The following is a 26172-nucleotide window of genomic DNA, read 5'->3' on the forward strand; positions in this document are numbered from 1 at the left end:
GACTTACATTCTATATATTTTTTAGGATTAATTTCACTTTGTTGTTACTATAATCAACTTTTATGATAACTTTTTGTATAATCGGCCAAATAAATTCCAAATGAAAACGACTGTACGTTTTTATATATTCAAATTTAAATACAAGTGCTTTGTTGTATTATATTGTATATAAAGTACAGTATTGTTTATACATCATTAACAGATATCAGTTCATTATGTTATACTGCGTTGGAGAAAATTAGGTGCCTTCCAGTAGGGGACTTTGTATTGCATGGCAATACTTCATTCACTTGTTACTATTGCTTATATCTTACTGTAACTTCACATAGTCTAGTATACAAACAATGTATGTGTATGGGCTGAGCCCATTATACACGAGGTCGAGGTCACCAAGCTGTTATACTTAGGTTATTTTTAAGGTTAATATGTTTTTCGGCAACCTTTGTTTTTCTGTCATATCTTTGTTACTATTGCTTATATCTTACTGTAACTTCACATAAACATTGTTCAGTATACAAACAATATATGGGTAAGGGCTGAGCGCATTATACCTGAGGTCAAGGTCACCAAGCTGTTATACTAATTATATTTAAGGTTAAAGTTTTTCGGCAACCTTTGTTTTTCTGTCATATCTTTGTTACTATTCCTTATATCTTACTGTGACTTTACATAAACATTACCCAGCATACAAACATAGTATATGCAGGGGCTGCGCCCATTATGTCCAAGGTCAAGGTCACTAAGGAGTTCTACTTGGAATTATTTTCATATTAATTTTTTTCAAAAGCTATGTTTATAGACATATCTTTGTTACTTTATAAGATAATGACTTGAAATTAAAAATAATTGTTTTTAATAATCATCTGCATGTGTGGCTACATACCCCATAACTCTAATTGTATTTTTGACAGAATTATGCCCCTTTCGTACTTAAACTTTTTTTGCAATCTTTGCTTTCTGGATATTACTTTAATGCAACATAAGACAAAGACTTGAAACTTACAATGTATCTTCATCACCATCATCGACATGTGTGGTAACAATCCCCATATCTCTGATTTATATTTTTGACCCAATTATGCCCCTTTTATACTTAATTTTTTTTTTTAAAACTTCGTTTTCTGGACATAGCTTTAGTACTATATAAGATAATGACTTGAAACTCAAAATATATCTTTACCATCATCATCTGCATGTGTTATATCAATCCTAATAACTCTAATTTGTGTATATGATGGAATTATGCCCCTTGGTGTATCTTCCTTTTAAAGTAGAGGTCTCTTATTCAGACATATATTCATTTTACTGTCAAATCCCCGAACAGTGGAGCGCGCTGTCTTACGGACAGCTCTTGTTGACTTAGAGACTCAATGTCGGTTCTCAGGTGAGCAAATTAGGGTCATTTGAATTCACACAATTGCTTTTTGGGTGAAATTCTACTTGAATCATATTTATGTGATAAAAAAAATAGCCTCAGTGAAATATGTTTGTCACTTAGGTGAATGATATAGGACCATCATGGTCTGTGTTTTGTTATGTGGACTAAAAGTATTCTTTCTTTAAACATTAGAGCGAAACCCCTTGCAATAAAATCAGTCAAATGGGCAGATTGTCTGCACTGGTCATAAAGGCAACATTACTTGCTGCCAGCAGGCTTAAGGTTAAAATGGTTTTTAGAGCTAATCCTCCTCAAAAGTGAACCAGATTCAATTTCTTTGCACTATTTGTTTTTATAAGAGAGGTTTTGTTCCTCCTGATTTAAATCATGTTAAGGGCTTGGTTTGCTGTAAATTCTTTGTTGGAAGGGTTTCTTCCACTTTAATTTGAAGAGGTGTTCATCAAAAAGTAGCATTTGGGGTTTTTAGCTCCACTATTCGGAGAATAGGGGGGTGGGGGCTATACTACTCGCCCCGGCGTCGGCGTTAAAGATTTTTGGCAACCTTTGTTTTTCTGTCATATCTTTGTTACTATTGCTTATATCTTACTGTAACTTCACATAAACAATATCCAGTATACAAACAAAGTATTTGTATGGGCTGAGCCCATTATTCCCAAGGTCAAGGTCACCAATCTGTTTTACTTAGGTTATTTTTAAGGTTAAAGTTTTTCGGCAACCTTTGTTTTTTCTGTCATATCTTTGTTACTATTGCTTATATCTTACTGTAACTTCACATAAAATTGTCCAGCATACAAACAAAGTATTATAGGGACTGGGATTATTATTCTCAAGGTCAAGGTCACCTTATACTTGGAATTATTTTCATGTTAAATATTTTCGAAAGCTTCGTTTATAGACATATCTTTGGTACTTTAAAAGATAATGACTTGAATTGAAGTATTTATTTATAATCATCTGCATGTGTGGCTACATACCCCATAACTCTAATTGTGTTTTTGACAGAATTATGCCCCTTTTGTACTTAAACTTTTTTTGTAATCTTCGCTTTCCGGATATTACTTCAATGCAATATAAGATAAAGACTTGAAAATTAAAATGGATATTTATCATCATCATCTGCATGTATGGTAACAATCCTCATAACTCTGATTTGTATTTTTGACCGATTTATACCCCTTTTATACTTAAAGTTTTTACAAACTTCGTTTTCTGGACATAACTTTGGTACTATATAAGATAATGACTTGAAACTTAAAATATATCTTAATCATCATCATCTGCATGTGTTGTAACAATCCTAATAACTCAAAGTTCTGTATATGATGGAATTATGCCCCTTGGTGTATCTTTCTTTTAAGGTAGAGGTCTCTTATTCAGACATATATTCATTTTACTGTCAAATCCCCGAATAGTGGAGCGCGCTGTCTTATGGACAGCTCTTGTTTTAGATAGGAATTTGTTATATACGCCATCTCTGTTAGTGTTGTGATAATGTTGTTATGCTCTTGTGGTTTCCGTTCTTTTCAGAAAGCCAACACGAATTGGCATTAATTGTTAAATAGGTAGATGCCTCCATGGCCTAGCAGTTAAGATAGCTGACTTTGAATCACTTGTACTTCTGTGACATGGGATTTTTAACATCACTTTGGATGTGGAATTAATTAGCTGAGATGCCTTTCAGCTGGCTTGCAGAATGTCTGTGGTTTTATCCAAATGCGCAGCTATGTCAGAAATATTGCCCATAGGGGCAATTAAAGTGTTCCTCCAATAGCTGGACAAATTTCAATATGACCAATATTGTGTAAGTATAACATTGTACCAAATAAGAACAAAACAAGTTACAGGTTCACATTATTATGATGGAGATAAATTAAGATCTAACAAAAAATTATTTGTTTGTTTGATTTATGGATATGGTTTGTATTTCAGACGATATCAGGTGCGATCTTAGTTGTGGAGAGTGTAGTTATAAATAGATTGACTGTGTGTGAAACAGGACATAGACTTGTCAGCACAGACAATGTACCAGTTTGTGGTATGTAGGCCAACTGGTTTTTAAATATAATTTGGTTTTATGAGATTGAAAATAGCTAAATAATGTTATGTCTTTTATATTTAAACTTTGAAATAATTACAATTTTCTCAAGAGTATAGGAATAGACCATCATATATAGTTGATAATTGTTAAATTACTACAGATTTGAAAACTATCTTATTGTTTTCAAGATAAGTTGTATAAGGGAGTGTGTCTAGCTGTGCTGTGTCCTCATCAGGTCCACTTTGCCTTGCAAGTCTCCATTTTAAGTAGCTCTATCTCTCTTCGTAGAAAGTGTCCTTTAAATCCATTAGATATTTTCGTTATGAGGTAAAATTTTAGCTCTTTTTAAAAAAAATGTGAAATAGCTAACTAACCTTATATTTATGATAGGCTTGGTACCAAAATGTTCATTTTTTAATTTGTATTATTTAAATCTATATTTAAGAAAATTGATATAATTAGACTGGTGAATTTTACCATGATGTCAAAATGTTATATTGTAATTCTCATATACTGCTTAGTAGCTTAAAGCCTCTGTTTACGATCTGTCTACAGAAACACTTCGTTTGTTTTTGTTTGTTATTTAGCCAATTCCTTTATTTGCAATTTGATTTGACATCCTTTCTCAAACAACAGATTTCTAATTCATGGCTTTCCAAGGTTGACAAAATATCACTTTCTTTAATTTTGCTTTGTTATTTATTGTTAGTTATTTTTTGTTAAATATATAATAAGGTGTGAAATAATTTCCTGCTTCTACAGGTGTTGTCTTTTAAAATTAAAGTATATCAAAATTTCAATTCAACTCCGTGTATAAAATCAACTTTGTCATATTTTCCTTTGTGTTCCTCAGTGATAACTAGACTTTTTAATACCTTATGAATATTCGTACAATGAAACCTTTCTTAAGAGACCACGTAAGTGAGAGCAAAAACGTTGTCTCATAAGGCAGGTGGTCAATACAGGGCCAATCTATATGAAATGCACTATAGAGGGATTCTGCTTAATACGGGTGGTCACTTAAACAGGTTTGACTGTACTTTGTGAATAAATTCATACTTTGTGATTGTTGATCTTTTGGACTCTTTTATTCTTAATACATGTACATTGAATAAGTAATTGTTAAACTTTTAAATCTTACTTGGACAATACTTTAAAAGGCTCTACCGCTTGGTTAACTATAGGCAATATTCCATAAATATTTTTATCAACAATAATAATATATTTTAGTTCCATGTTCAGAGGGCTATTACTTAACAAATGGCGATTGCAAACCCTGTGGTTATGGATACTATCAAGATGAAAGAGCACAAACAGAATGTAAGAAATGTGAAAATGACAAAACAACATATCGGAAAGGTGCCTATAACGCTCTTGAATGCAAAGGTTTGTATATTTTTGTGTTTAGCTCACCTGAGCAATGCTCAGGTGAATTATTGTGATCGCTCGATGTCCGGCGTCTGTCGTCAGTCTTTTCGTCTGTCAACATTTAGCTTGTGGATGTGATAGAGGCTGTATTTTTCAACTGATCTTCATGAAATTTGATCAGAATGATAACCTTGATGAATTCTAGGCCGAGTTTGAATATGGGTCATCTGGAATCAAAAAGTAGGTCACAAGGTCAAATCAAAGAAAAAAAGCCTTGTGTATGCAATAGAGACTGTATTTTTCAATTGATCTTCATAAAATTTTGTCAGCGTGATTGCCTTGATAAAGTCTAGGCCGAGCTTGAATATGGTTTATCTAGGGTCAAAAAATAAGTCACTAGGTCAAATCAAAGAAAAACATTGTGTATGCGATAGAGGCTGTATTTTTCAATTGATCTCCATGAAATTAAGTCAGAATGTTTGCCATGATAAAATCTAGGCCGAGTTTGAATATGGGTCATCTGGGATCAAAAAGTAGGTCACAAGGTCAAATCAAAGAAAAAGCCTTGTGTATTCAATAGAGACTGTATTTTTTAATTGATCTTCATAAAATTTTGTCAGAATGATTGCCTTGATGAAATCTAGGTTGAGATTGAATATGGTTCATCTGGGTCAAAAAATAGGTAACTAGGTCAGATCAAAGAAAAACCGGATGTATGCTGTAGAGGCTGTATTTTTTAACTGATCTTCATGAAACTAAGTCAGAATGTTTGCCTTGGTCAAATCTAGGTCGACTTTAAATATGGCTCATCTGGGGTCAAAAAGTAGGTCACTTGGTCAAATCAAAGAAAAACCTTGTGTATGCGATAGAGGCTGTATTTTTCAATTGATCTTCATAAAATTTGAAAATGGGTTTTATAGGGTCAAAAACTAGGTCACTAAGTCAAATCAAAGAAAAACATTGTGTATGCGATAGAGGCTGTATTTTTTAATTGATCTTCATGAATTATGGTCAGAATGATGACCTTGATTAAATCTAGGTCAAGTTTGAAAATGGTTTATTTGGGGTCAAAAACTAGGTCACAAGGTCAAATCAAAGAAAAAAAATGTGATTGCGATAAAGGCTGTATGTTTCAATTGATCTTCATGAATTTTGCTTAGAATGATTGCCTTGATGAATCTAGGTCAAGTTCCAATATGAGTTATCTGGGGTTAAATATTAGGTCACTAGGTCAAATCAAAGAAAAACCTTGTGTATGCAATAGGGGATGCATTTTACACTAGATCTTCATGATATTTGATCAGAATGTCTGTCTAATCTAATTCAGATTGAATATGGGTCATCTAGGATCAAAAACTAGGTCACCCGGGTTAAATTAAAGAAAAACCTTGTGTACGCAATAGGGGCTACATTTTACTCTGGATATTTATAAAATTTTGTCAGAATGATTGCCTTGATGAAATCTAGATCATGTTAGAATATGAGTCATCTGTAGTCAGAAACTATGTCACTAGGTCAAATCAAAGAAAAACCTTGTGTATTGGATAGAGATTGTATTTTTCAATTGATTTTCATGAAATTTGGTCACAATAATAGCCTTGATGTATTTAAGGTCAGGTTTAAATATGGGTCATCTTGGGTCAGAAACTAGGTCGCTAGGACAATTAAAAGAACGTTTTGAATGCGATAGAGGCTTTAATTTTCAATTGAGGCTCATTAAATTTGGTCAGAATGATTGTCTTGATAAATCTAGGTCAAGTTTGAATGTAGGTCATATTGGCTCTAAAGCTAGGTCACTAGGTCAAATTGAAGCAAATACTTATTTACACTTAAGAGACCACATTTTTTGTCCAATCTTATTGAAAATTGGTCAGAATATTTGTTTCCATGAAGTCACTAGATCAAACATGTTTCCACATGTTTCACAGGTGAGCGACCTAGAACCATCTTGGCCCTCTTCTTACAAATTCGGGGTGGGGTCACTTAGAGTTGCCCTTGTCCTTCCATCTTAAATCAGTCAGTCAGAATTTATGCTGTTCATATCTTGAAAGTATTTTACCCAGAGTTTTTCAAACCTCACAAGATTGTCATTCAGCATGTTAAGTTGTGCACTTTGTGTTCTGTTTGGGATTTCAGTCAACAAATCCAGAACTATAGTCCTTGACTTAATTAAAGATACAGTGCTTTAAAGTTTACGTGGCCGTTATCTAAAAGATAGTGTATATCCTTATAAGGAGGTATATACACTCAAAGGAATGAGGGCACCAGTTTCTTATATTGTGTTCTAATGTTTTTTTTCTGCATATACTAATTTTCAGGATTATTTATATACGTATCTACAAAACGTCACTAAAGCTAAAAATAGGAGTACATTAAACACCTTCTTCTCATGTAGTACTTGGTAAATCTTTATTAAACTTGAACTGTATAGCATCATTACAAGGTCCTCTCCTAAATTTGTTCAAATTGGGTCACCCCGCCCTTTTTGAAGTTTCCAAGAGCTAAAAATAAAAATTTCTGTAAACTAATAGTGAGTTTGCAAAACTTATTTGAACTACAAGAATCCTGCAATCATTCAAGATCAAGCATTTGTCCTTTATACGAGATTAAGGTCAAGAGGTGTCAAAAGGTTTTGTGATCGCTCGATGCCCGGCGTCTGTCTGTCGTCTGTCTGTCTGTCTGTCGTCTGCCCACATTTAGCTTGTGTGTGCGATAGAGGCTGTATTTTTCAACTGATCTTCATGGAATTTGGTCAGAATGATTGCCTTGATGAAATCTAGGCTAAGTTCGAAAATGTGTCATCTGGGGTCAAAAACAATGTCACTAGGTCAGATCAAAGAAAAACCTTGTGTATGCAATAGAGGCTGTATTTTTCGATTGATCTTCATGAATTATGTTTAAAACGATAACCTTGATAAAATTTAGGCCGGGTTTGAAAATGGGTTATCTGGAGTCAAAAACTAGCTCACTAGATCAAATTAAATAACCTTGTGTTTGCGATAAAAGCTGTATTTTTCAATTGATCTTCATGAATTTTGGTCAGAATGATTACCGTGATGAAATCAAGGCGAAGTTTGTAAATGGGTTTGAAAATGGGTTATCTGGGGTCGAAAACAAAGTCACTCGGTCAGATCAAAGAAAAACCTTGTGTATGCGATAGAGGCTGCATTTTTCAACGGATCCTCATGACATTTTGTCAGAATGATAATCTTGATGAAATCTAGGCAATGTTTGAAAATGGTTTACCTAGGGTCAAAAACTAGGTCACTAGATCAGATCAAAGAAAAACCTTATGTATGTGATAGAGGCTGTATTTTTCAATTGATCTTCCTGAAATTTGGTCAGAATAATTGCCTTGATGAAATTTAGGTTGAGATTTAATATGCATCAACTGAGGTCAAAAACTAGGTCACTAGGTCAAATTATATAAAAATCTTCTGTATGCGATTAAGACTGTATTTTTTAACTGCTTTTCATGAAATTTGGTTAGAATGATTGCCTTGATGAAATCTAGGTCGAATTTGGATATAAGTTATCTGGGGTCAAAAAATAGGTCACTAGGTCAAATCAAAGAAAAACGTTGTGTATGCGATAGAGCCTGTATTTTTCAATTGGTCTTCATGAAATTTGATCAGAATTATTGTTGTCTGTTTTGTTTTTTTGTTTGTTTGGGGGGACAGAGGTGTTAGGACACCCAATTCTCAATTGCATCCACAGTATTCTGATTTGTGATAGGCATAAAGACAACAACTTGGAGTCACCCGGGTCCCAACCCCTACCCAAGCCTAACTTTAAGTTTGTGGAGCAAACTAATTCCACATTTTCAAAAGGTTATGCTAGAATAATATAATAAGTAGTGTCATATAAGATCCTTTCTCTGAAGAAAAGGTTTAGGCGGTATTGAGACTCTGCTGAGATATAGTTTGTTATGTGTCATTTCAGCATGAAAATCACATACACTGGGGATGTTATTGAAATTTTTTGTACCATCTAAAATGTCACAAACTCTTTTCTGTGAGCAAGGTTTCGTTTTATAGGCACTGTTAATTTTTGTGCGTGTTCTTGGTGTTTTTTTTCAGTGTACTGTCCAGTCGGTTATGAAAGAAATATCACTGAAGAAGTTTGTCGTCTATGTAAAAGAGGTTTTTATAAAGATAATGTAGGGGATGATAAGTTTGGATCTTGCAGACAGTGTCCAAAGGATACAACAGATACGATGGGAGCTATTTCAGTTGATAACTGCTCAATACGTATGTGTTAAACTCTATATTACGTGGTACATACATTTTAAACTCTTTTATTGTAATTTCTCTATAATACTTGTTAACCTCTTTCATTGTAATTACTCTATGCAAACGTGTTTATACCCCCACAAAATGAAGTTTTGGGAAGGGGGGGCGGGGGCGGTATATAGGAGTGAGCTTGTCTGTCGGTCGGTCTGTCTGTCGGTCCGTTTTATGTTTCTAGATGATAACTCTTGAAAGGCTTGATCGATTTTTAATTTAATTTTAATTTTAATTTTTTGTACACAGATGCAACGTTAGAAAATACAGGTCAAGTTTGACTTTGGGGTCAGTTGGTCAAAAATCAAGGTCACAATGACTCTGAATAGTTAAACAGTTTCCGGATGATAACTTGAGAACGCTTGGACCTAGGATTATATATTTTTGTACACAGGTGTATCATCATGAAATGCAGCTCAAGTTTAACTTTGAGGTCAGTAGGTCAAAGTCAAGGTCACAGTGACACAGAACACTTAAATGGTTTCCGGATGATAACTTGAGAACGCTTAGACCTAGGATCATTATAAAATGCAGGTCAATTTCGACTTTGAGGTCTGTAGGTCAAAGGTCAAGGTGAGGTCAGTAGGTCAAAGGTCAAGGTCACAGTGACTCAGAATAGTTAAATCGTTTCGGGATGATAACTTCAGAGCGCTTGGGTCTAGGATCATAATTTTTTGTGAACAAATGTATCGTCATGAAATGCAGATCGAGTTTGACTGTGAGGTCAGTAGGTCAAAGGTCAAAGTCATACATGACTCAGAATAGTTAAACGGTTTCTGGATGATAACTTGAGAACGTTTGGGTCTGAGATCATATTTTTTTGTACAAGGGTCTAATATGATAAAATACAGGTCAAGTTTCATTTTGAGGTTAATAGGTCAAAGGTCAAGGTCACAATGACACAAAATAGTTAAGACGGTTTCCGGATGATAACTTGAGAATGCTTGAGCCTAGGATCATGAAATTTGATAGGGAGGTTGGTTATGACCAGCAGATGGCTTGTATTGACTTTGAGGTCAATAGATCAAAGGTCAAGCAAGTTTGACTTGATATTGGCTTAGTTCTGTGACGAGGCCATAATGTGGGGGTATAATTCGTCACTCCTGTGACAACTCTAGTTAACTCTTTCATGGCCCTCCCGCTTAGCTCAGTAGGTAGAGCATTGGTCTGCGGATCGTTGGATCTTGAGTTCGACACTCTGGCGCAGCGTATGTCCTCCATGACTATTTTGATAAACGACATTGTGTCTGAATCATTAGTCCTCCACCTCTGATTCATGTGGGGAGGTTGACAGTGACTTGCGGAGAACAGGTTTTTTTCTGGTACAGAATCCAGGAGCACTGATTAGGTTAACTGCCCGCCGTTACATGACTGAAATATTGTTGAAAAAAGGCGTTAAACCAGAAAAACTAAATGACTCTTTCGTGATATTTCATGATATTTGCTCTAAATGACAACAAAAAAAGCTACAAAAACACACCTCCCTTTTACAGCTCTAAATGTATGTTAATCAGTTTTCATCTAAATTGCTGTTAATGTTGTACCTGTTAAACTGATTCAATATAATGCTCTGTGCAAAACTACTAAGTCGCCATATGACCAATAATTATTTCGTTGCAATGTTAATCAGTCAAAATAGATGAATATCTTCTGGTTACTATTGTTTTATTATGTACTTTTGACAATAATTCCAAATTGACATAACTTGATAACATTACTTATCAAGTTGAAGAAATAAAAACAGCTTGTTTTACATTGGTTTTCATGGATGGTATCGTGATGTAAATTGCAGTGTGCTTTTAATAAATTCCATTTTGTTACCACATTTAAGCTGCATGTAGCAAAGGACAGTATATAGAGGAAGGAGTTTGTCACCCTTGTCCTAAAGATTCGTACTCAGATGTTGAGCTGCCAAATACCAAAACGGCATGTATCACATGTGGAACATTGAGAGAAACATTATTTGAAGGCTCGACATCAGATGATTGCATGAGTAAGTCAAATATGTATATAAACTTTTCAACTGATGGATTTTATTTGTTGGTTATATGTGTATAAGCTTTTTAGCTCACCTGAGCACAAAGTGCTCAGAGTGAGGTATTGTGATCGCTCACCGTTCGGCGTCCGTCCGTCCGTCCGTTGTACGTCCGTCTGTCGTCCGTCCACACATTCCTTTAAACAACATCTCCTCCTAAACCAACAGGCCAATTTTGATGAAACTTCACAGGGATGTTCCTTGGATGGTCTTCTTTAAAAATTATTCAAAGAATTGAATTCCATGCAGAACTCTGGTTGCCATGGCAACCGAAAGGAAAAACTTTAAAAATCTTCTTCTCAAAAACCAGGAGCCCTAGAGCTTAGATATTTGGAGTGAAGCATTGCCTAGTGGACCTCTACCAAATTTGTTCAAATCATGACCCCGGGGTCAAAATTGACCACGCCCCAGGGCTCACTTGATTTTACATAGGAAATTCTTTAAAAATCTTCTTCTCAAAAAGCAGAAGCCCTAGAGCTTAGATATTTGACATGTAGCATTGCCTAGTGGATTTCTACTAAAGTTTTACAAATCATGACCCCGGGCTCAAAATTGACCCCGCCCTGGGGGTCACTTGATTTTACATATGAAAATTTTCTTAAAATAAACCAGAATGCCTAGAGCTTAGATATTTCACCTGTAGCATTGCCTAGTGGACCTCTACAACATTTGTTCAAATCATGACCCCCCAGGGTCAATATTGACCCCGCTCCAGGGGTCACTTGATTTTACATAGGACAATCTTCAAAAAATTTCTAAAAATAAACCAAAAGGCCTAGATCTTAGATATTTGACATGTAGCATGCCTAGTAGACTCTACAAGTTTCTTCAAATCATGACCCCCGGGGTCAAATTTACCCAGCCCCATGGGGTTACTTGATTGTACATAGAAAAATCTTCAAAATTTTCTAAAAATAAACAAGAAGGCCTAGAGCTTAGATATTTGACATGTAGCGTTGCCTAGTAGACCTCTACAAAATTTGTTCAAATCTTGACCATTGACCCAGCCCCAGGGGTTACTTGATTGTACATAGGGAAATCTTAATAAATTTGCTTAAAATAAACCAGAAGGCCTAGATCTTAGATATTCGATATGTAACATTGCCTATTAGACTTCTACAAACTTTGTTCAAATCATGACCCCTGGGGTAAAATTGGCCCCGCCCCAGGGGTTACTTGATTGTACATCGGAAAATTTTCCAAAAAATTTCTAAAAATCATCAGTTTGACATTTGAAACATGTAGCTCATTTTACTCTGGTGAGCGATCCAGGGTCATCATGACCCTCTTGTTTGTAAAATACCGTGGTTTGATGGACAAATATTTTTTTGCTCTTTATTGAAATAAAGGACACTTCCTTACAGAAAGTCGCCATATGACCTATGATGTTAAATCCAACCAAAAAAAAACTTCCTTACAGAACAAATGCCCAATGAGAGCCCAATGAGAGCAATAAATCCTTGACATAGATGGAATATTTATAAAATTAAAGAACCCGCCCGCTTAAATCAGTAAGTAGATCGCGGGGTCGTGTGTTCGATCCTCGTGCGGGGCGTATGTTCTCCGTGACTATTTCATAACCGACATTGTGCCTAAAATAATTAGTCCTTTTCTTCTGATTAATGTGGGGACGTTGGCAGTTACTTGCGGAGAACAGGTTTGTACTGGTAAAGAATCCAGGAACACTGGTTAAGTCAGCCCGCCGTTATACGACTGAAATACTGTTGAAAAACGACCTTAAACCTATAACAAACAAACAAACAAAATTAAAGTCAATACCTTGAATAATTTTTAAGTTATGCTCGGACTTATGATTTATGAACACTAAGAAACTCAGATAGACAGGCGTAAACAGGCGTAATTATGCAAGCACCACTATACAATGCGTCAATTCTTCTAGAATGGGCACACGAAAATGGGGCACAATGGTTCCTCATTTTGAGACACTGTCTCAAGCACAACTTTCAGACTCCTAGCTTAAAGGTCACACTTATAGGAGAGATCGCCGTAACGTCACACATTAATAACTGTTTATCTGGTGGTGGGCAAAACAAATGTTTTACATAATTTGTGTATGGGATCGGAAGTTTTCATTCTTGATAATTTTTTATTTTTTTTTTTATGGATTTTCAAAATCCAAAACGTTTTGAAATACTGACAGTTTTCGTATTGTCTTATTTAAATTTTTAATTGAAAAACCGTTTAAAATGACACATAATTTTGGTAGCGGCACAGTGATGATCAAAACCTATATAGAAAAACAATGCAAGTTAAGCGTTCATAATTAATCCATTTTATTTCGGAATAATAATTAAAAGTAATTAATAGATTGCTTGTTTTTTAGACTTTCCATTGATAAAAAAATTATTGATATACTTTGTGTTTTAAGAAAGTTTAGGCTGTTAGAAGAAACATCGCTGTTTAGACAATAACATGGACGTTCGGCTTCTGGCCAGCCAATCATGGTCTTATGAGTTCTAAAAATAGAAAATACATCAGATATAAACACGATCTCTCCTATGGAAGTCAACGGTAAGCATAATATTAAACCGACCAGAAGTCTTGCCACAATATGTGTATTAGGGAGACCCCTTGTTCCAAGGTCAAGGTTACACTTAGAGGTCAAAGGTAAACAGTGTCTGTTTCGTGTCTAGTCCATCATACTGCCATTGTTGAAGGGATTTTAAAATCACTTGGCATAAATGTTTCCTATAATGAGATGATGTATCATGTGCTAGACCCAGACCCTAGCTCCAAGGTCAAGGAAGCACTTACAAGTCCTATTTTAACATGATATTTTTCTTGTCTGCTCCATAACTCTGCCATTTATCAAGAAATTTGAAAATAATTTGAAAATTGATTAAAGTTTTGCGTGCAAGTACATACAGCTATTACCAAAAGGCATATAGATTTGAAACTTAATTTTTCTTTTTTTAGATCAATTACCAACCTCACTGAGTCAAGTCCCATAACTTTGACATGTATCGTGCCCCCGTTTGGACTTGCAAAATACTGGGTAAAGTTTTACATGCAAGTTACCTCCAAAACTAATGCAGATATTGAATTGAAACTTCACCTGTATCTTTGGGGTTATAAAACTAGTTGATAGCATCAAGTCCCATAACTCTGACCTTCATTTTAGCCAGGTTATGCCCCGTTTGGACTTAGAAAATCCTGGTCAAAGTTTTGCGTGCAAGTACATGGTACTACATAGAGCTATTACTTCAAGGCATATAGATTTTTTTTTTATAGTTTTTTTTTCATTTTCTAGATCAATTACCAACCTCACTGGGTCAAGTCCCATAACTCTGACATGTATTTTGGGCAAATTATGTCCCCTTTTTGACTTAAACATTTCTGGTTAAAGTTTTGCATGCAAGTTACTCCAAAAGTTACTATCTCCAAAACTAATGCAGATATTGAATTGAAACTTCACAAGGGCCTTCGGCGTTATAAAACTAGTTGAAAGCATCAAGTCCCATAATTCTGATATGCATTTTGGTCAAATTATTTTCCCTTTTGAACTTAAAACTCTTCTGATATTTTACATTTTGGGTAATATTTTCCAGCTTCTTGGACAATATTTCGAATAGTCAAGCTTGGCTGTCTTACGGACAGCTGTTGTTTAAATTTTTTTCAAACCTTCCATGAATATTTATCATGCAAAGTTGTATCGTTCCCCCACCTGACACCTCGACCCAGTCATGCCTACCAACCAGATAATGCATTTCCCCGGACTCCCTACCCCCCACCACCAACACCCCACAATTTTTTCAATTTTTTTAATTTTCCATCAGTATTTATAATCAACATGTGAAGTTTTATATCCCCGCTGCCTCCCCCCTCCCTTGAAAAAAAGGAAAAAAGCATTGAAATTATTTGCTTCTTAGTTACAAACTTAACTTTTTGCCCGATATATTTTTTGCCATTCCTCGCCTTTCGTCGGGGGATGCCAATTCATCGAATTTGGTTGTTTTTCATATTTGAAACATGAAATTTGATCTAAATTAAGGATGCTTCAGGAAATAAATAAAGCTTTTAATAAATTACATAAGCTGTGTTAACAAAGCCTCTAAAAAGGAAACTTTCGGACAAAGGCAGATGTTTTCCTTCCCTTCATATAAATCCTTAGTGTCTTGATGAACATATATCAATAACAGCAAACTCTGTATAATACGTACATATTTTACAGTTCAACAAAAACTCCAGAGAAATTATAGATTTTGAAATACCATACTTCCGGTCAGGATGATGGGGCAAAACGGGATCTTTGTGTCACTGATTTTATTGTTTTTAACGTACTCAGAATTGACTTTTATTTATTTTACAATACCGACGCATCAACAAAGATACTTGGATCCTTCAGAGAACATCATTATTCGGAACTCACAGCAATTTGATAAGTTTAGCCTTTGTGAAATATTGACTTGTTATTCGTACTCAAATGGTTTTGTACCAAAGGAACAATTGTGTTTTAAGGCATTTTTTAAGAGAATTAACAAACGAACTGTATTTTTATCCATTTTATTACAATGTGGTGATGTGCATCCAGGGCCTTCTGTCAAAAGAAAAACATGTGAAAATAATTCATCATGACAATTTGTTAACAGGAAAGGGAGACAGCCCAAAGTATCCGTGTACTATTTGTTACAAAGGAGTTATTTCCACTAGTAAAGCTGTTAACTGTGACTGTTGTAAACAGTGGACACACGTTATATGTTCCCCAAATATTTCAGTAGAGCAATATGAACTTTATAGCCAAAATAACATAGAGTTTGATTTTATTTGTAATAATTGCTCGTTTGGAGAACTACCTTTCCAACAGGATGTTTCAGATGATTCAGATCATGATGAACACTTCTCACAATGTAATTCGACATTTGATAGCAGTTTTTCACAAAAGATTGAAGACCATTTCCAGTGCTTCTCCAAGAAGGGTCTACACTTTCTACACTTAAATGTTAGATCACTACTTCCAAAGTTATCGGAACTCAAAATCATTGCCAACACATCCAAAGCAGCAGTAATATCACTGACTGAGACTTGGTTAGATTCTTCTGTTAATAATGGTGAAATCCATATCCCAAATTATTAGGTCGTTCGGAGGGACCGCAATAGGAATGGAGGAGGAGTTTGTGTTTACACAAGAGACGATCTCGCTTACAACACTAGAAATGACCTTCTTAATGGCAATTTTGAATCTATTTTTGTAAAAATTCTCTTACCGAGAAACAAACCAATAATAGTCGGTACGATTTTCAGACCACCAAAACAGATTTCCTTGAAACTTTGGAGTTGACTTTAGCACAGCTACGTTCTGAATGTGAAACTATTCTTTTGGGTGACTTTAACATATGATTTTTGCAGAAAAAACAGTGTGTTATATAAAAACTATTTGAGTATTTTAAAAGTGTTTAATTTACGGCAAATTATTACTGAACCGACTAGAATTTGTAATTCTTCTGTAAGTCTTCTAGATCATATTGTGTGTAATAACAATAAAAAAAAATCACAGAAAGGTGTTATTACTCTAGGTCCTAGTGATCATTTTCTTATTTTTTTGCACTAGAAAACCTGTTAAGGTTCCATGTAATAGCCATCACAATGTTAAAGTAAGGTCTTGAAAAATTACTCTAAAGAAGATTTTTTCAATAAATTGACAAATGCTGATTGTAGTACATGTTTCTATGCAAAAGATATTAATTCTGCCTGGTTGTGTTTTAAAAATATTTTTATGAGTGTTATAGATACAGTGGCACCTATAAAAGAGATCAGATTAAAAAAGCAAACTGAACCTTCGAGATATTAGATCATATGAAAGATAGAGATCATGCTTTGTTTCAGTTTCGTAAATTTGGTAAATGAGGAGACAGAAAACTTTACTGTAAGCTCCGTAACAAAGTGCAGAGAGAGGTTAATATTGCTAAGTCGGAGTATTTCTCCAGTAAGGTTGAGGAAAACAAGCATAACTCTAAAAAATTATGGCAAAACCTTAAGTCTTTAGGTTATAAGAATGGGAAAAGAGATAGTTCTAACATTGTTTTATCTACTGACAGTGAAAATTGCCTTGACTCTTTCACAGTTGCTAGTTATTTTAATGATTTTTTTTTTACAAATATTGCATCAAAACTTGTAGATAAACTACCAGCCGGAAAATTATTGTATGACTTGCAGTCACAAAACTTGAAAAAGTTTTATAAGAATAGAAATTCTAAAAATAAAGAATTACATTTACATCATGTTACTGAAGAGTTTGTATTGAAGGAGTTATATAAACTTAATGCCAATAAAAGCACAGGGCTAGATGGTATCCCTGCTAGATTTTTAAAAGATTGGGCTGATTTTCTAAAAATTCCTATTACTTTTATTGTTAACTGGTCCATTTCTGACAGTACGGAGATGAAACTTGTTAGGGTTAAACCATTATACAAAAAGAATAGTACTTTAGAAGTTGGTAACTATAGACCAGTCAGTATTTTAAGTGTAGTATCAAAGATCCTAGAGAAGGCTGCCTATGTTCAACTAGAATCTTTTTTACCTAAGAACAATTTATTATATGAACATCAGTCGGGGTTCAGGTAATCACACTCCACAGATACATGTTTAATATATCTTTTAGATTTTATCAAAACAAATACCTCTAAAGGTTTGTTTACGGGCAGGCATGGTCATGCTTGATCTTCAGAAAGCATTCGACCCAGTAGATCACGAGATACTTTGTGGTAAACTTGGGCTTATGGGCGTGAAATCTGTCCCATGGTTTAGGTCATATTTGTCCTCAAGAAGTCAAATTGTCAATATATGTAAAACTCATTCTAGACCTAATACTGTCACCTGTGGCGTGCCCCAAGGAAGTATTTTAGGACCTCTGCTCTTTCTTTGCTATGTGAATGACATGGTCACCAGCATTGATAATGATTGTAAACGTATACTTTATGCTGACGACAGTACAATTCTTTTTACTCATAACGATCCTTACTGCATCTCACATAAACTTGGTACTGTCTTAGAAAAATGTTCTGATTGGCTGGTTGATAACAAGCTATCTTTGCATCTAGGGAAGATTGAGTGTATGCTATTTGGGCCGAAGACAATGTTACGTAAACATGAAGAATTCTCTATCTTGTGTAATAGTCATGTGATTAAGGGCACAAAGTTGGTTAAGTATCTAGGTCTCCACATTGATAATTTCCTGTCTGGGGATACAATGGTTAATAATATAATATCAAAAGTTAATGGTTATCTAAAAGTTTTATATAGGTACAGTAATTGCTTAGATTTTAACACTAAGAAATTATTATGCTCTGCTCTTATACAATGCCATTTTGACTATTCTTCCTCATCTTGGTTTGAAGGTCTTAATAAGAACCTGAAAAGGAAGCTACAGATAACACAAAACAAAGTTATTAGGTTCCTTAAGGGATATAGCTCCAGATCTCCCATTACTTTTAAAGAGTTTCAGGATGTTAACTATTCGAACGTTGAAGATAGAGTTAGACAATTGAAACTGAACCATATGCATAAGATTTACTACAGGAATAGTCCTGTTTATCTTAGAGAAAATTTTAATTCTTGTAATGAGGCTAATCTTCGTTCTAGTGGTTATAACTTTGTTCTACCTCATTGTAACTCTTTAATTAAGGTATTAGATCACTAATAGTAATGTTTACAAAATGGCCTTTGCTTGGTATATTCTGAAAGGTAACCGTGTTTTGCACTATTTTGTAATTTTTAAACAACTTTTACCGTGCCGTTTTTTTATAAATTTTGTATAACTTACGGAATCTTCTAAAGCTCAGGTAGAGACAAATTTCAAAGTGATAGCCACTATCTAAAACGTTTGCAGAGAACTCATTTTACCATTAATTTTAATAAAAGAAACATCAAACTATTGGTAAACAATTATAAAACACAAAATAAAAATGTCAATATCATTTTTTCTATGGTGCCTCAAGTAAACGGGTTTAATGAGACAGAATTCATATTTCAACATTGAAAAAATAAGGTCGAATGCTGTGTTTCTGTTTTGAATTTTGCTTACTCGATTTAAAAATAACCTTAGGGCAGACGTAAAACCTACCTAAACTTCTTCCACAATATATAATCTAAGAATGAAAGCAAAATAGAGAACTTTCACCGCGTGTAACTCAATATTTTTAAAGATATGTAACTCTACCTATTCTGTTTAACTAGTAAATTCACTTTAAACACCAAGAAATCGCTTATAAGATTCATCTTTTTCCATTTTTTTTACAAGAAATCAATAATGAGTCTTGAATTAAGTAAAAACTTACTAGGAAAAAAAGAAAATAAGGAAAAAAAATATGGTCCCAGTAGGGCTTGAACCTACGCCCCCCTAAGAATTGCAGTAAAAGTAGGTTTATGGTAGGAACTGAATACTCTTCAAAAAGGAGGTTCTCTATTAGTGATCTAATACCTTAAACAAACTTTTTACTTTAATGGAATTAAAGAATGGAATTCACTTCCTGAAAGTATTAAATCTTTGAAAAATATTCAACATTTTAAAAATCTGTTAAATCTTACTTACAAGAAATGCACAAGAGAGAGTTTGAAGATCCATTTCTGCATTACTGAATGTGATATTATCTTTGTTGATCAGTATTAAAATGTAATATTATTTTATTGTCTAGTCATTTTAATAAGTATGCATATTGAGCTTACTTTTACTCCCATTTTAAACCAAAATCTTGTCAAAGGACCTCAGTTTTTTATATTTTTTAAGTTGTATCCATTTTTTTAATATATTTGGACATTTCATTTTTTACCCATGGACCCCATTGGAAATAAGCTCTTAGCTTAATGGGTTATCCATAGGATTATAGTACATTTTTTTCTTAACCTTGAATAGTCGTCTCCCTCTTGATCATATATAAAAGTATGCTTTGATATTAAGTTTTATATGCAAACCGTCTGACATGTTTTAATTTTTATAATATCTTGTTCTAATGGAGATTCTTAATAATTGTAACTTTTGTCTGTGATACTTAATTAATTGTTTGTCTTATATGTATTGTGTACTATATCCTAAAATAAATAATAATAATGTCATTACCTGTTCAGTTTTAAAATATCGTGTAAATCGTTCGAGTGACATACGGTAATTCTTCAAACAATGGACTCAAACAAAAAACTTCGTGGCCTCTGTGGCCGAGTGATTAAGGTCGATGACTTCAAATCACTTGCACCTCACCGAGGTAGGTTCGAGCCTCACTCGGGACGTTGAATTCTTAATGTGAGGAAGCCATACAGCTGGCCATCCAGCTGGCTTAAGGAAGGTCTAAGTAATATAGTTAAATATGATCACAATTATAGTTTCGTATAAAATTTCTTTGAAAAACCTTTCATTTAATTCTACTCAACGTACTTACTTAGATACTAGATTTACTGATTTATCTTACAGGTGATTATTTTAATATACGAAAATTCAAATTATGAATAAGTTCCCCGATATTTTTAATTTGTACATTCCAAAGGTGAGATCGCCGTGAGGTCACGCTTTTACACCTGTTTATCTGGTAATGGGAAAACGAATGTTTTTACATCGTTTGTGTGTGGTATCGGAACTTTTTCGCTCATTTATGGATTTTAAAAATTCAAAAGGTTTTGAAATGCTTACGATTTTCATATTTTCCTATTTGAATATCTTTTTAAAATGAATAACCATTTTAAATGACATATGATTTTTATAGCGGCGTAGCGATGCTCCAAACTTTCATAAAAACACTGTAAGTTAAGCGTTCATAATTAATCTATTTTATTTCGAAATAATAATTAAAAGTAATCAAACAATAGCTTGTTTTATATCCTTTCAATTGATAAAAAATATTGATATCATTTGTCTTTTAAGAAAGTATAAGCCGTTAGGAAAATCATTCCTGTTTACGAAAAAAAAAAACAGGAAAAAAAAAACGGACGCTCTGCGCCTCCCACCCGATCTTTGTCCTATCAGTTCTAAAGATAGAAAATATAAGGGATTTGTATACAAACACAATCTCTTCTATATCTACGTCAAATTGACTTCATTTCTAATTGCAAAACAGTCATTGGTTGGTACATTAAGAGGCACCCGATGAGACACAATCGGTTTAAGTTGACTCCCTAAATTAGGAAAAAAACAGTTTACATCAAATCAATCAATACAAAACAAAAAAAAATTACATTTTTATAGTATGGTGTTCAAAGTATGAAATGTTTCAAGTAAATTTGATCCATAGGGCATTTGATTTATAATTTATAAATTTGTTCACTCTGTAAAATGGCCTACATCCGCTTCCGTACATTTGTTTTTAAGACACTACTCTTTTTTCAAAACGTGCACATTTTTAAATTTTGGCTCATTCTAGTGACTTCAAGTTGAAAATGTCAGCAATATTCGTTCTTAAGATTTATATATACTCGTTGTTTAAAAAGGTAGAGCTTTTTGATACCAATTGCATTGACACGATGTGGTATATCATCCGTAAACCTCTTGATTGAATGATTGTAAATCGATATAAAAATTTGAGCAGTTGTCCGATGTATCTATGCAGCTCCTCACATCAACAAGGTCTAAATATATAAACACAACTTACGGTTTCAACTTTCCTTCTTTCAAGAATCAAACTGCCTGTAGCGCGAAAGTTATCGTATGACGTCATTATTGCCATGTACTTACTGAAACTATAGAAGACATTTTTCAAGTCTGTCCACATGTTGAAATAAATGAAGAAAAAGTAATTAGACACGCAGACTTCGGCAGCGATAAATCGGTACACGAAGAATAAAATGAAAGCAACATTGGTTAAATCTGCTTTACGGGTCGCGGAAATATTCAGTGTCACATCAGCAGACTGTAGATGGAAAAAAGCACTTTATATAAAGAATACAATACGTATGATGTAGATATAGTAGAATCTGAACTTTCAGTTTAACAGAAACAAGATTTACAACCTCTTCAATAAATGGGAATCAGGTGCAATTCAAGAGTCAAATAGCCCTTGGTCCTCGAACGTACTAATCTTTAAAAAGAACGATGGACTCATCCGGTTTTGCATCGCCTATAGAACATTGAATGCCAGAACTAAGAAAGACGCATATCCACTTCCAGAGTTGATGATACAGTACAAACCTGTTCTCCGCAACTAAATGTCAACTTCCCCTTACGAATCTAAGGTGGAGGTCTAATGATTTCAGTCACTATGTCGTTTATCAAATAGTCACAGAGAACATACGCCCAGCCCGAGGATCGACCTCACGACTCCGCGCTCTGTAGACTAACGCTCTACCTACTGAGCTAAGCGGGTGGGTCTCCAATATTTCGATGGTATATGAGTGTCTAACTTATATGAGTGTCTAACTTCATTATATATTACACATTTTATTATAATAAGTTCGTGGTGTCAAACGAATTTTATTTCGGATATATCTAAGGTTAAAGTCAATTTTGACTGATGCAACGCTAGAAATAGCTAAATGTATATAACAAAAGGATCATTAATCAGTACTTTAGCTATGCATTCTCCTCTTGGGAATTTTGCCAGGCCGGATCACTCTTTTTTAGCTCATCTGATTTTTTGAGAGAAAAAATGATGAGTTATTGTCATCACTTGATCGGCGTCTGCGTCGGCGTTGCCTGGTTATTGTTCACCATTATAAGCTGACCCTGTACAGCAAGAAACATAACTCCATCCTGGTTTTTGCAAGATTTATGGCCCCTTTTGGACTTAGAAAATATCAGATTTCTTGGTTAAGTTTTATGTTTAGGTCAGCTTTTTCTCTTAAACTATCAAAGCTATTGCTTTAAAACTTGCAACAGTATTTCACCATCATAAGCGGACGCTGTACATCAAGAAACATAACTCTATCCAGCTTTTTGCAAGAATGTTGGCCCTTTTTAGACTTAGAAAATCATGGGTAGGACAATTTTTTTATTATATAAAAAAATTAGACGAGCTTCAGCACCCGCAAGGCGGTGCTCTTGTTATAATTTAACAATAAATACTGATTATCAATTGTCAGGATTTTATACTGAATTAAATGTTTTATCAAAAATGCAGCAATAATTCTTTACTTTGTCAGAAAACTAAGGAAATGAATTTTTACAATTTTATGTGTTACTGGCATTACCCAGTACATCAATAATGTAAATTATTTGAAATAAATATAATTGTTCGGCTTGAAACACACATTTTTTTGTCAACGTTAACAAATGTGCTGTTTGGCGGCCATAAAAAATCGCCCGACTTCATCTCAGTGTTGTTATATTTTCTGGTCCTTCGGGATCGTTGATTTCAACTCATTTAGATTTGACGATTACTTCAGCCGGTGCTAGGGGGCTTGGTTAGTGTTGCATTTTCCATTACTACTCATAAACAGACTCTATCAAATTGAGTCTGCAATTTTCACTGTTTGCCTTGTTCTCAGTGAGTTAAGATTATATTTATAGTTCTCTGTTTCTTGTATCAACAGCAATAGAAAGAACCAGCACAACACAGAAGACACCCGAAAAAGATGTTTCTGATGGAATTAAATGTAGGTTACCTCTCTATCAGACATTACTTCAGCTCATGGAACACTCATATTCTAATACTGTGTGCGACTAAGTGAAATCAAATTTAAACAGTTAATTTCACCTTCAAATTTAAAAGATGAAGTGGAAAATTTTTGAGTTGTGAATGTTATGTTTTATTTATAAGACATACAGTGATTCAACTCCATTCTTACTAGGAATATAGCCGTACATACATTGTGTCATGGAAAATGTGTGAAATTCTGATGAAATGTGGCTAAACATAATTTTATTTAAGATTTTTGTAATTTAATTAAAAATTATTAAAATATTTTGTTATTTTTCACTTACTTTTTAGCTCAGGTTAGTTTTAGGAACATTAGATTTTAGAGTGTAATCTTTCTGTCGTCATTTTGTCCTCCATGCTTTCTTTAAGAACATCTCCTGAACCACTCTTCCAATTTCAGACGAACTTCCAAGGAATTTTCTTAGGTGGTCGCCTTTAAAATTCCTTCAACTCTAGGTTATCATTCCTGAATTCCGGTTTACATGCCAACTGAAAAGAAAAAAATTTAAAATCTCAGAAACCGCGGGTCCTATTTTGAAATAGTATTTCGAAGCTGTGTTCCCGAAATAACTATCTACCAAATTCTTTCAATAAATTATTTAAAGGCATGGTCACTATGGAGAGGGTTAATTTTCTGTATATGGTTATATGGAAAACTTTGAAAATCTCATGAGGGATCCTGTATTAAATTCAATCAAGCCATGTTGATTTTTTAGAAAGATGGCTGCGCAGAGATGGCTGGTTTTCTCTATATAGTTAAATGGAAAATTTTAAACATCATCTTCTCTGATACTGAATTTCACAGCAATTTTTTTGGGTGACACTGTATCTGATTCCTTCAAATCATACTGTTTCCTTATAAAAATATGGCCACTAGATTTTGTGCTAATTTTCCATATATGGAATTCTTTTTTCTATACGCTACTTTAATTTCAAAATAATTTGTCAGCAGTGTTCGTTGGGGTAGTTTTCTTCATATGGCTACACTCAAAAAACATTACAACTCATATTTACTTAATGAAAACTTTAATGATTTTTCTGGCCAGAAAACACTGGCTCTATTTTAGAATAATTTTTGAAGATAATTTTATGTGTGACCATCTACCAAAATTATTTTAGGAAGCTGTGTAACGCAATAACGCAAATGAATAATCTGGGGTCGTTACAGCCTCCTTTTAATACATCTTTTCTTTGTAATCAACAGTGTATTCAATTATTGGTGGAGCAGTTTCTGGAATGGTACTTTTGGTCATTCTTGTGGTTATAGCTGTATGTTTCTATAAAAGAAGACAACATGTATCTAGGAAACCAGAGAACAGTGTAAGATTTCTGTCAATTTAATTTCTTTCTGAAACAAATACATATCACCTAATATATTATGTGGTTCCAAAAACAATTTATGAAAATGATAACATTAAACAAACCGAAAATGCATATACTTGCGATTGAAATTTTTGGCTCTTAAAAGAAGTATTTATATCTACCCTGAATTAGGTGATTATGTTTGTTATTTTAAGTAATAACCTCTATGATAAAACATTTTTTTGTCATTTTGACTTTCAGACAATAGGCAGTACACAGTAAATAAACCATATACACTAACAAATATTTTGATCAACATTTGTTATTCTATCAATATCTTTAAAACCTTAAAAACTACAGTCAAATGTTCAGTGTGAGCTATTACTGTTGATGGATGGTTATGCTTCCCTAAACTACTATTCTTCCTAAAATCACTGCTCAGATATACTCAGAATTAAGTCTGGCAATGTTTTCTATCAAATTTGTTCAAATGATACTGTACGAACCCTTTTAGGGGCTACAGAAGCTAGAAATAGGAAAACCTTGAACGAACCACTAGATGAATTAAACTTTGTCTGTAGAATGATTATAAGGTACTCTCTTTAAAAAATGCACAAAACCAGCTTCTTCTGATGAAGTGATTGATGATTCTTCATTAAATATAGTCTGTAGCACCATTGTAAGGTCCTCTTTCAAATTTGTTCAATTTGTGGCACTAAGCCCCTTAAGGGCGTTCCAGCCTTTTCCTTTCAAGAATTGCTGGATGAATCTTCATCAAACTTGGTCTGAAGCCTTATTATGAGGTTCACTCCGAATTATTGAAATTGGGGAACTTGTGCCCCTTTAAGGGACTGCTGAAGCTAACATAGATGTAGACATGCAAAACTTGAAAACGAAAGTCGCCTTTGGATTGGCCGATAGTCCTGTGTTACGCGGAGGGGTCACTCCGTCAAAATGTATGCGCGTAGATTTCATTTTTTGCTAATGGGGAGTCAATTGTCAGCATTTTACCAACGATTTGATTACCTGGGCTTTGCCACGACATGTCAGCTTTTCATCTACGAAAACATACTTGAGCTCGGGATAAACACATATCCCACAGGGGTCCGTAACAGAGCAAGGGTACATAGAGATTTTTGGAACTTCGTCAAATCACTCAAAAGGTCTTATTT

At 34.1% G+C, this 26172-nt stretch overlaps 2 protein-coding genes across 9 annotated transcripts in view; both read left to right on the forward strand.

Moving 5' to 3' along the window:
- Positions 1–26172, forward strand: part of LOC123562448 (sushi, von Willebrand factor type A, EGF and pentraxin domain-containing protein 1-like) — a 447821-nt gene that overhangs the window by 286458 nt on the left and 135191 nt on the right. The gene's annotated exons all lie outside the window — the stretch shown is intronic.
- LOC123562449 (uncharacterized) overlaps positions 1–26172 on the forward strand; it is a 70881-nt gene that overhangs the window by 26061 nt on the left and 18648 nt on the right. For both annotated transcript variants that reach the window (XM_053537528.1, XM_053537527.1), the window contains exons 7-12: positions 3329–3434; positions 4668–4823; positions 8885–9055; positions 10920–11081; positions 23592–23654; positions 24903–25018. In XM_053537528.1, coding sequence (XP_053393503.1) covers positions 3329–3434; positions 4668–4823; positions 8885–9055; positions 10920–11081; positions 23592–23654; positions 24903–25018 — 774 coding nt within the window. The remainder of the gene's footprint in view (positions 1–3328; positions 3435–4667; positions 4824–8884; positions 9056–10919; positions 11082–23591; positions 23655–24902; positions 25019–26172) is intronic.

This window comes from Mercenaria mercenaria, chromosome 2, assembly GCF_021730395.1.
Source record: "Mercenaria mercenaria strain notata chromosome 2, MADL_Memer_1, whole genome shotgun sequence".
Taxonomy (NCBI): Eukaryota; Metazoa; Mollusca; class Bivalvia; order Venerida; family Veneridae; genus Mercenaria; species Mercenaria mercenaria.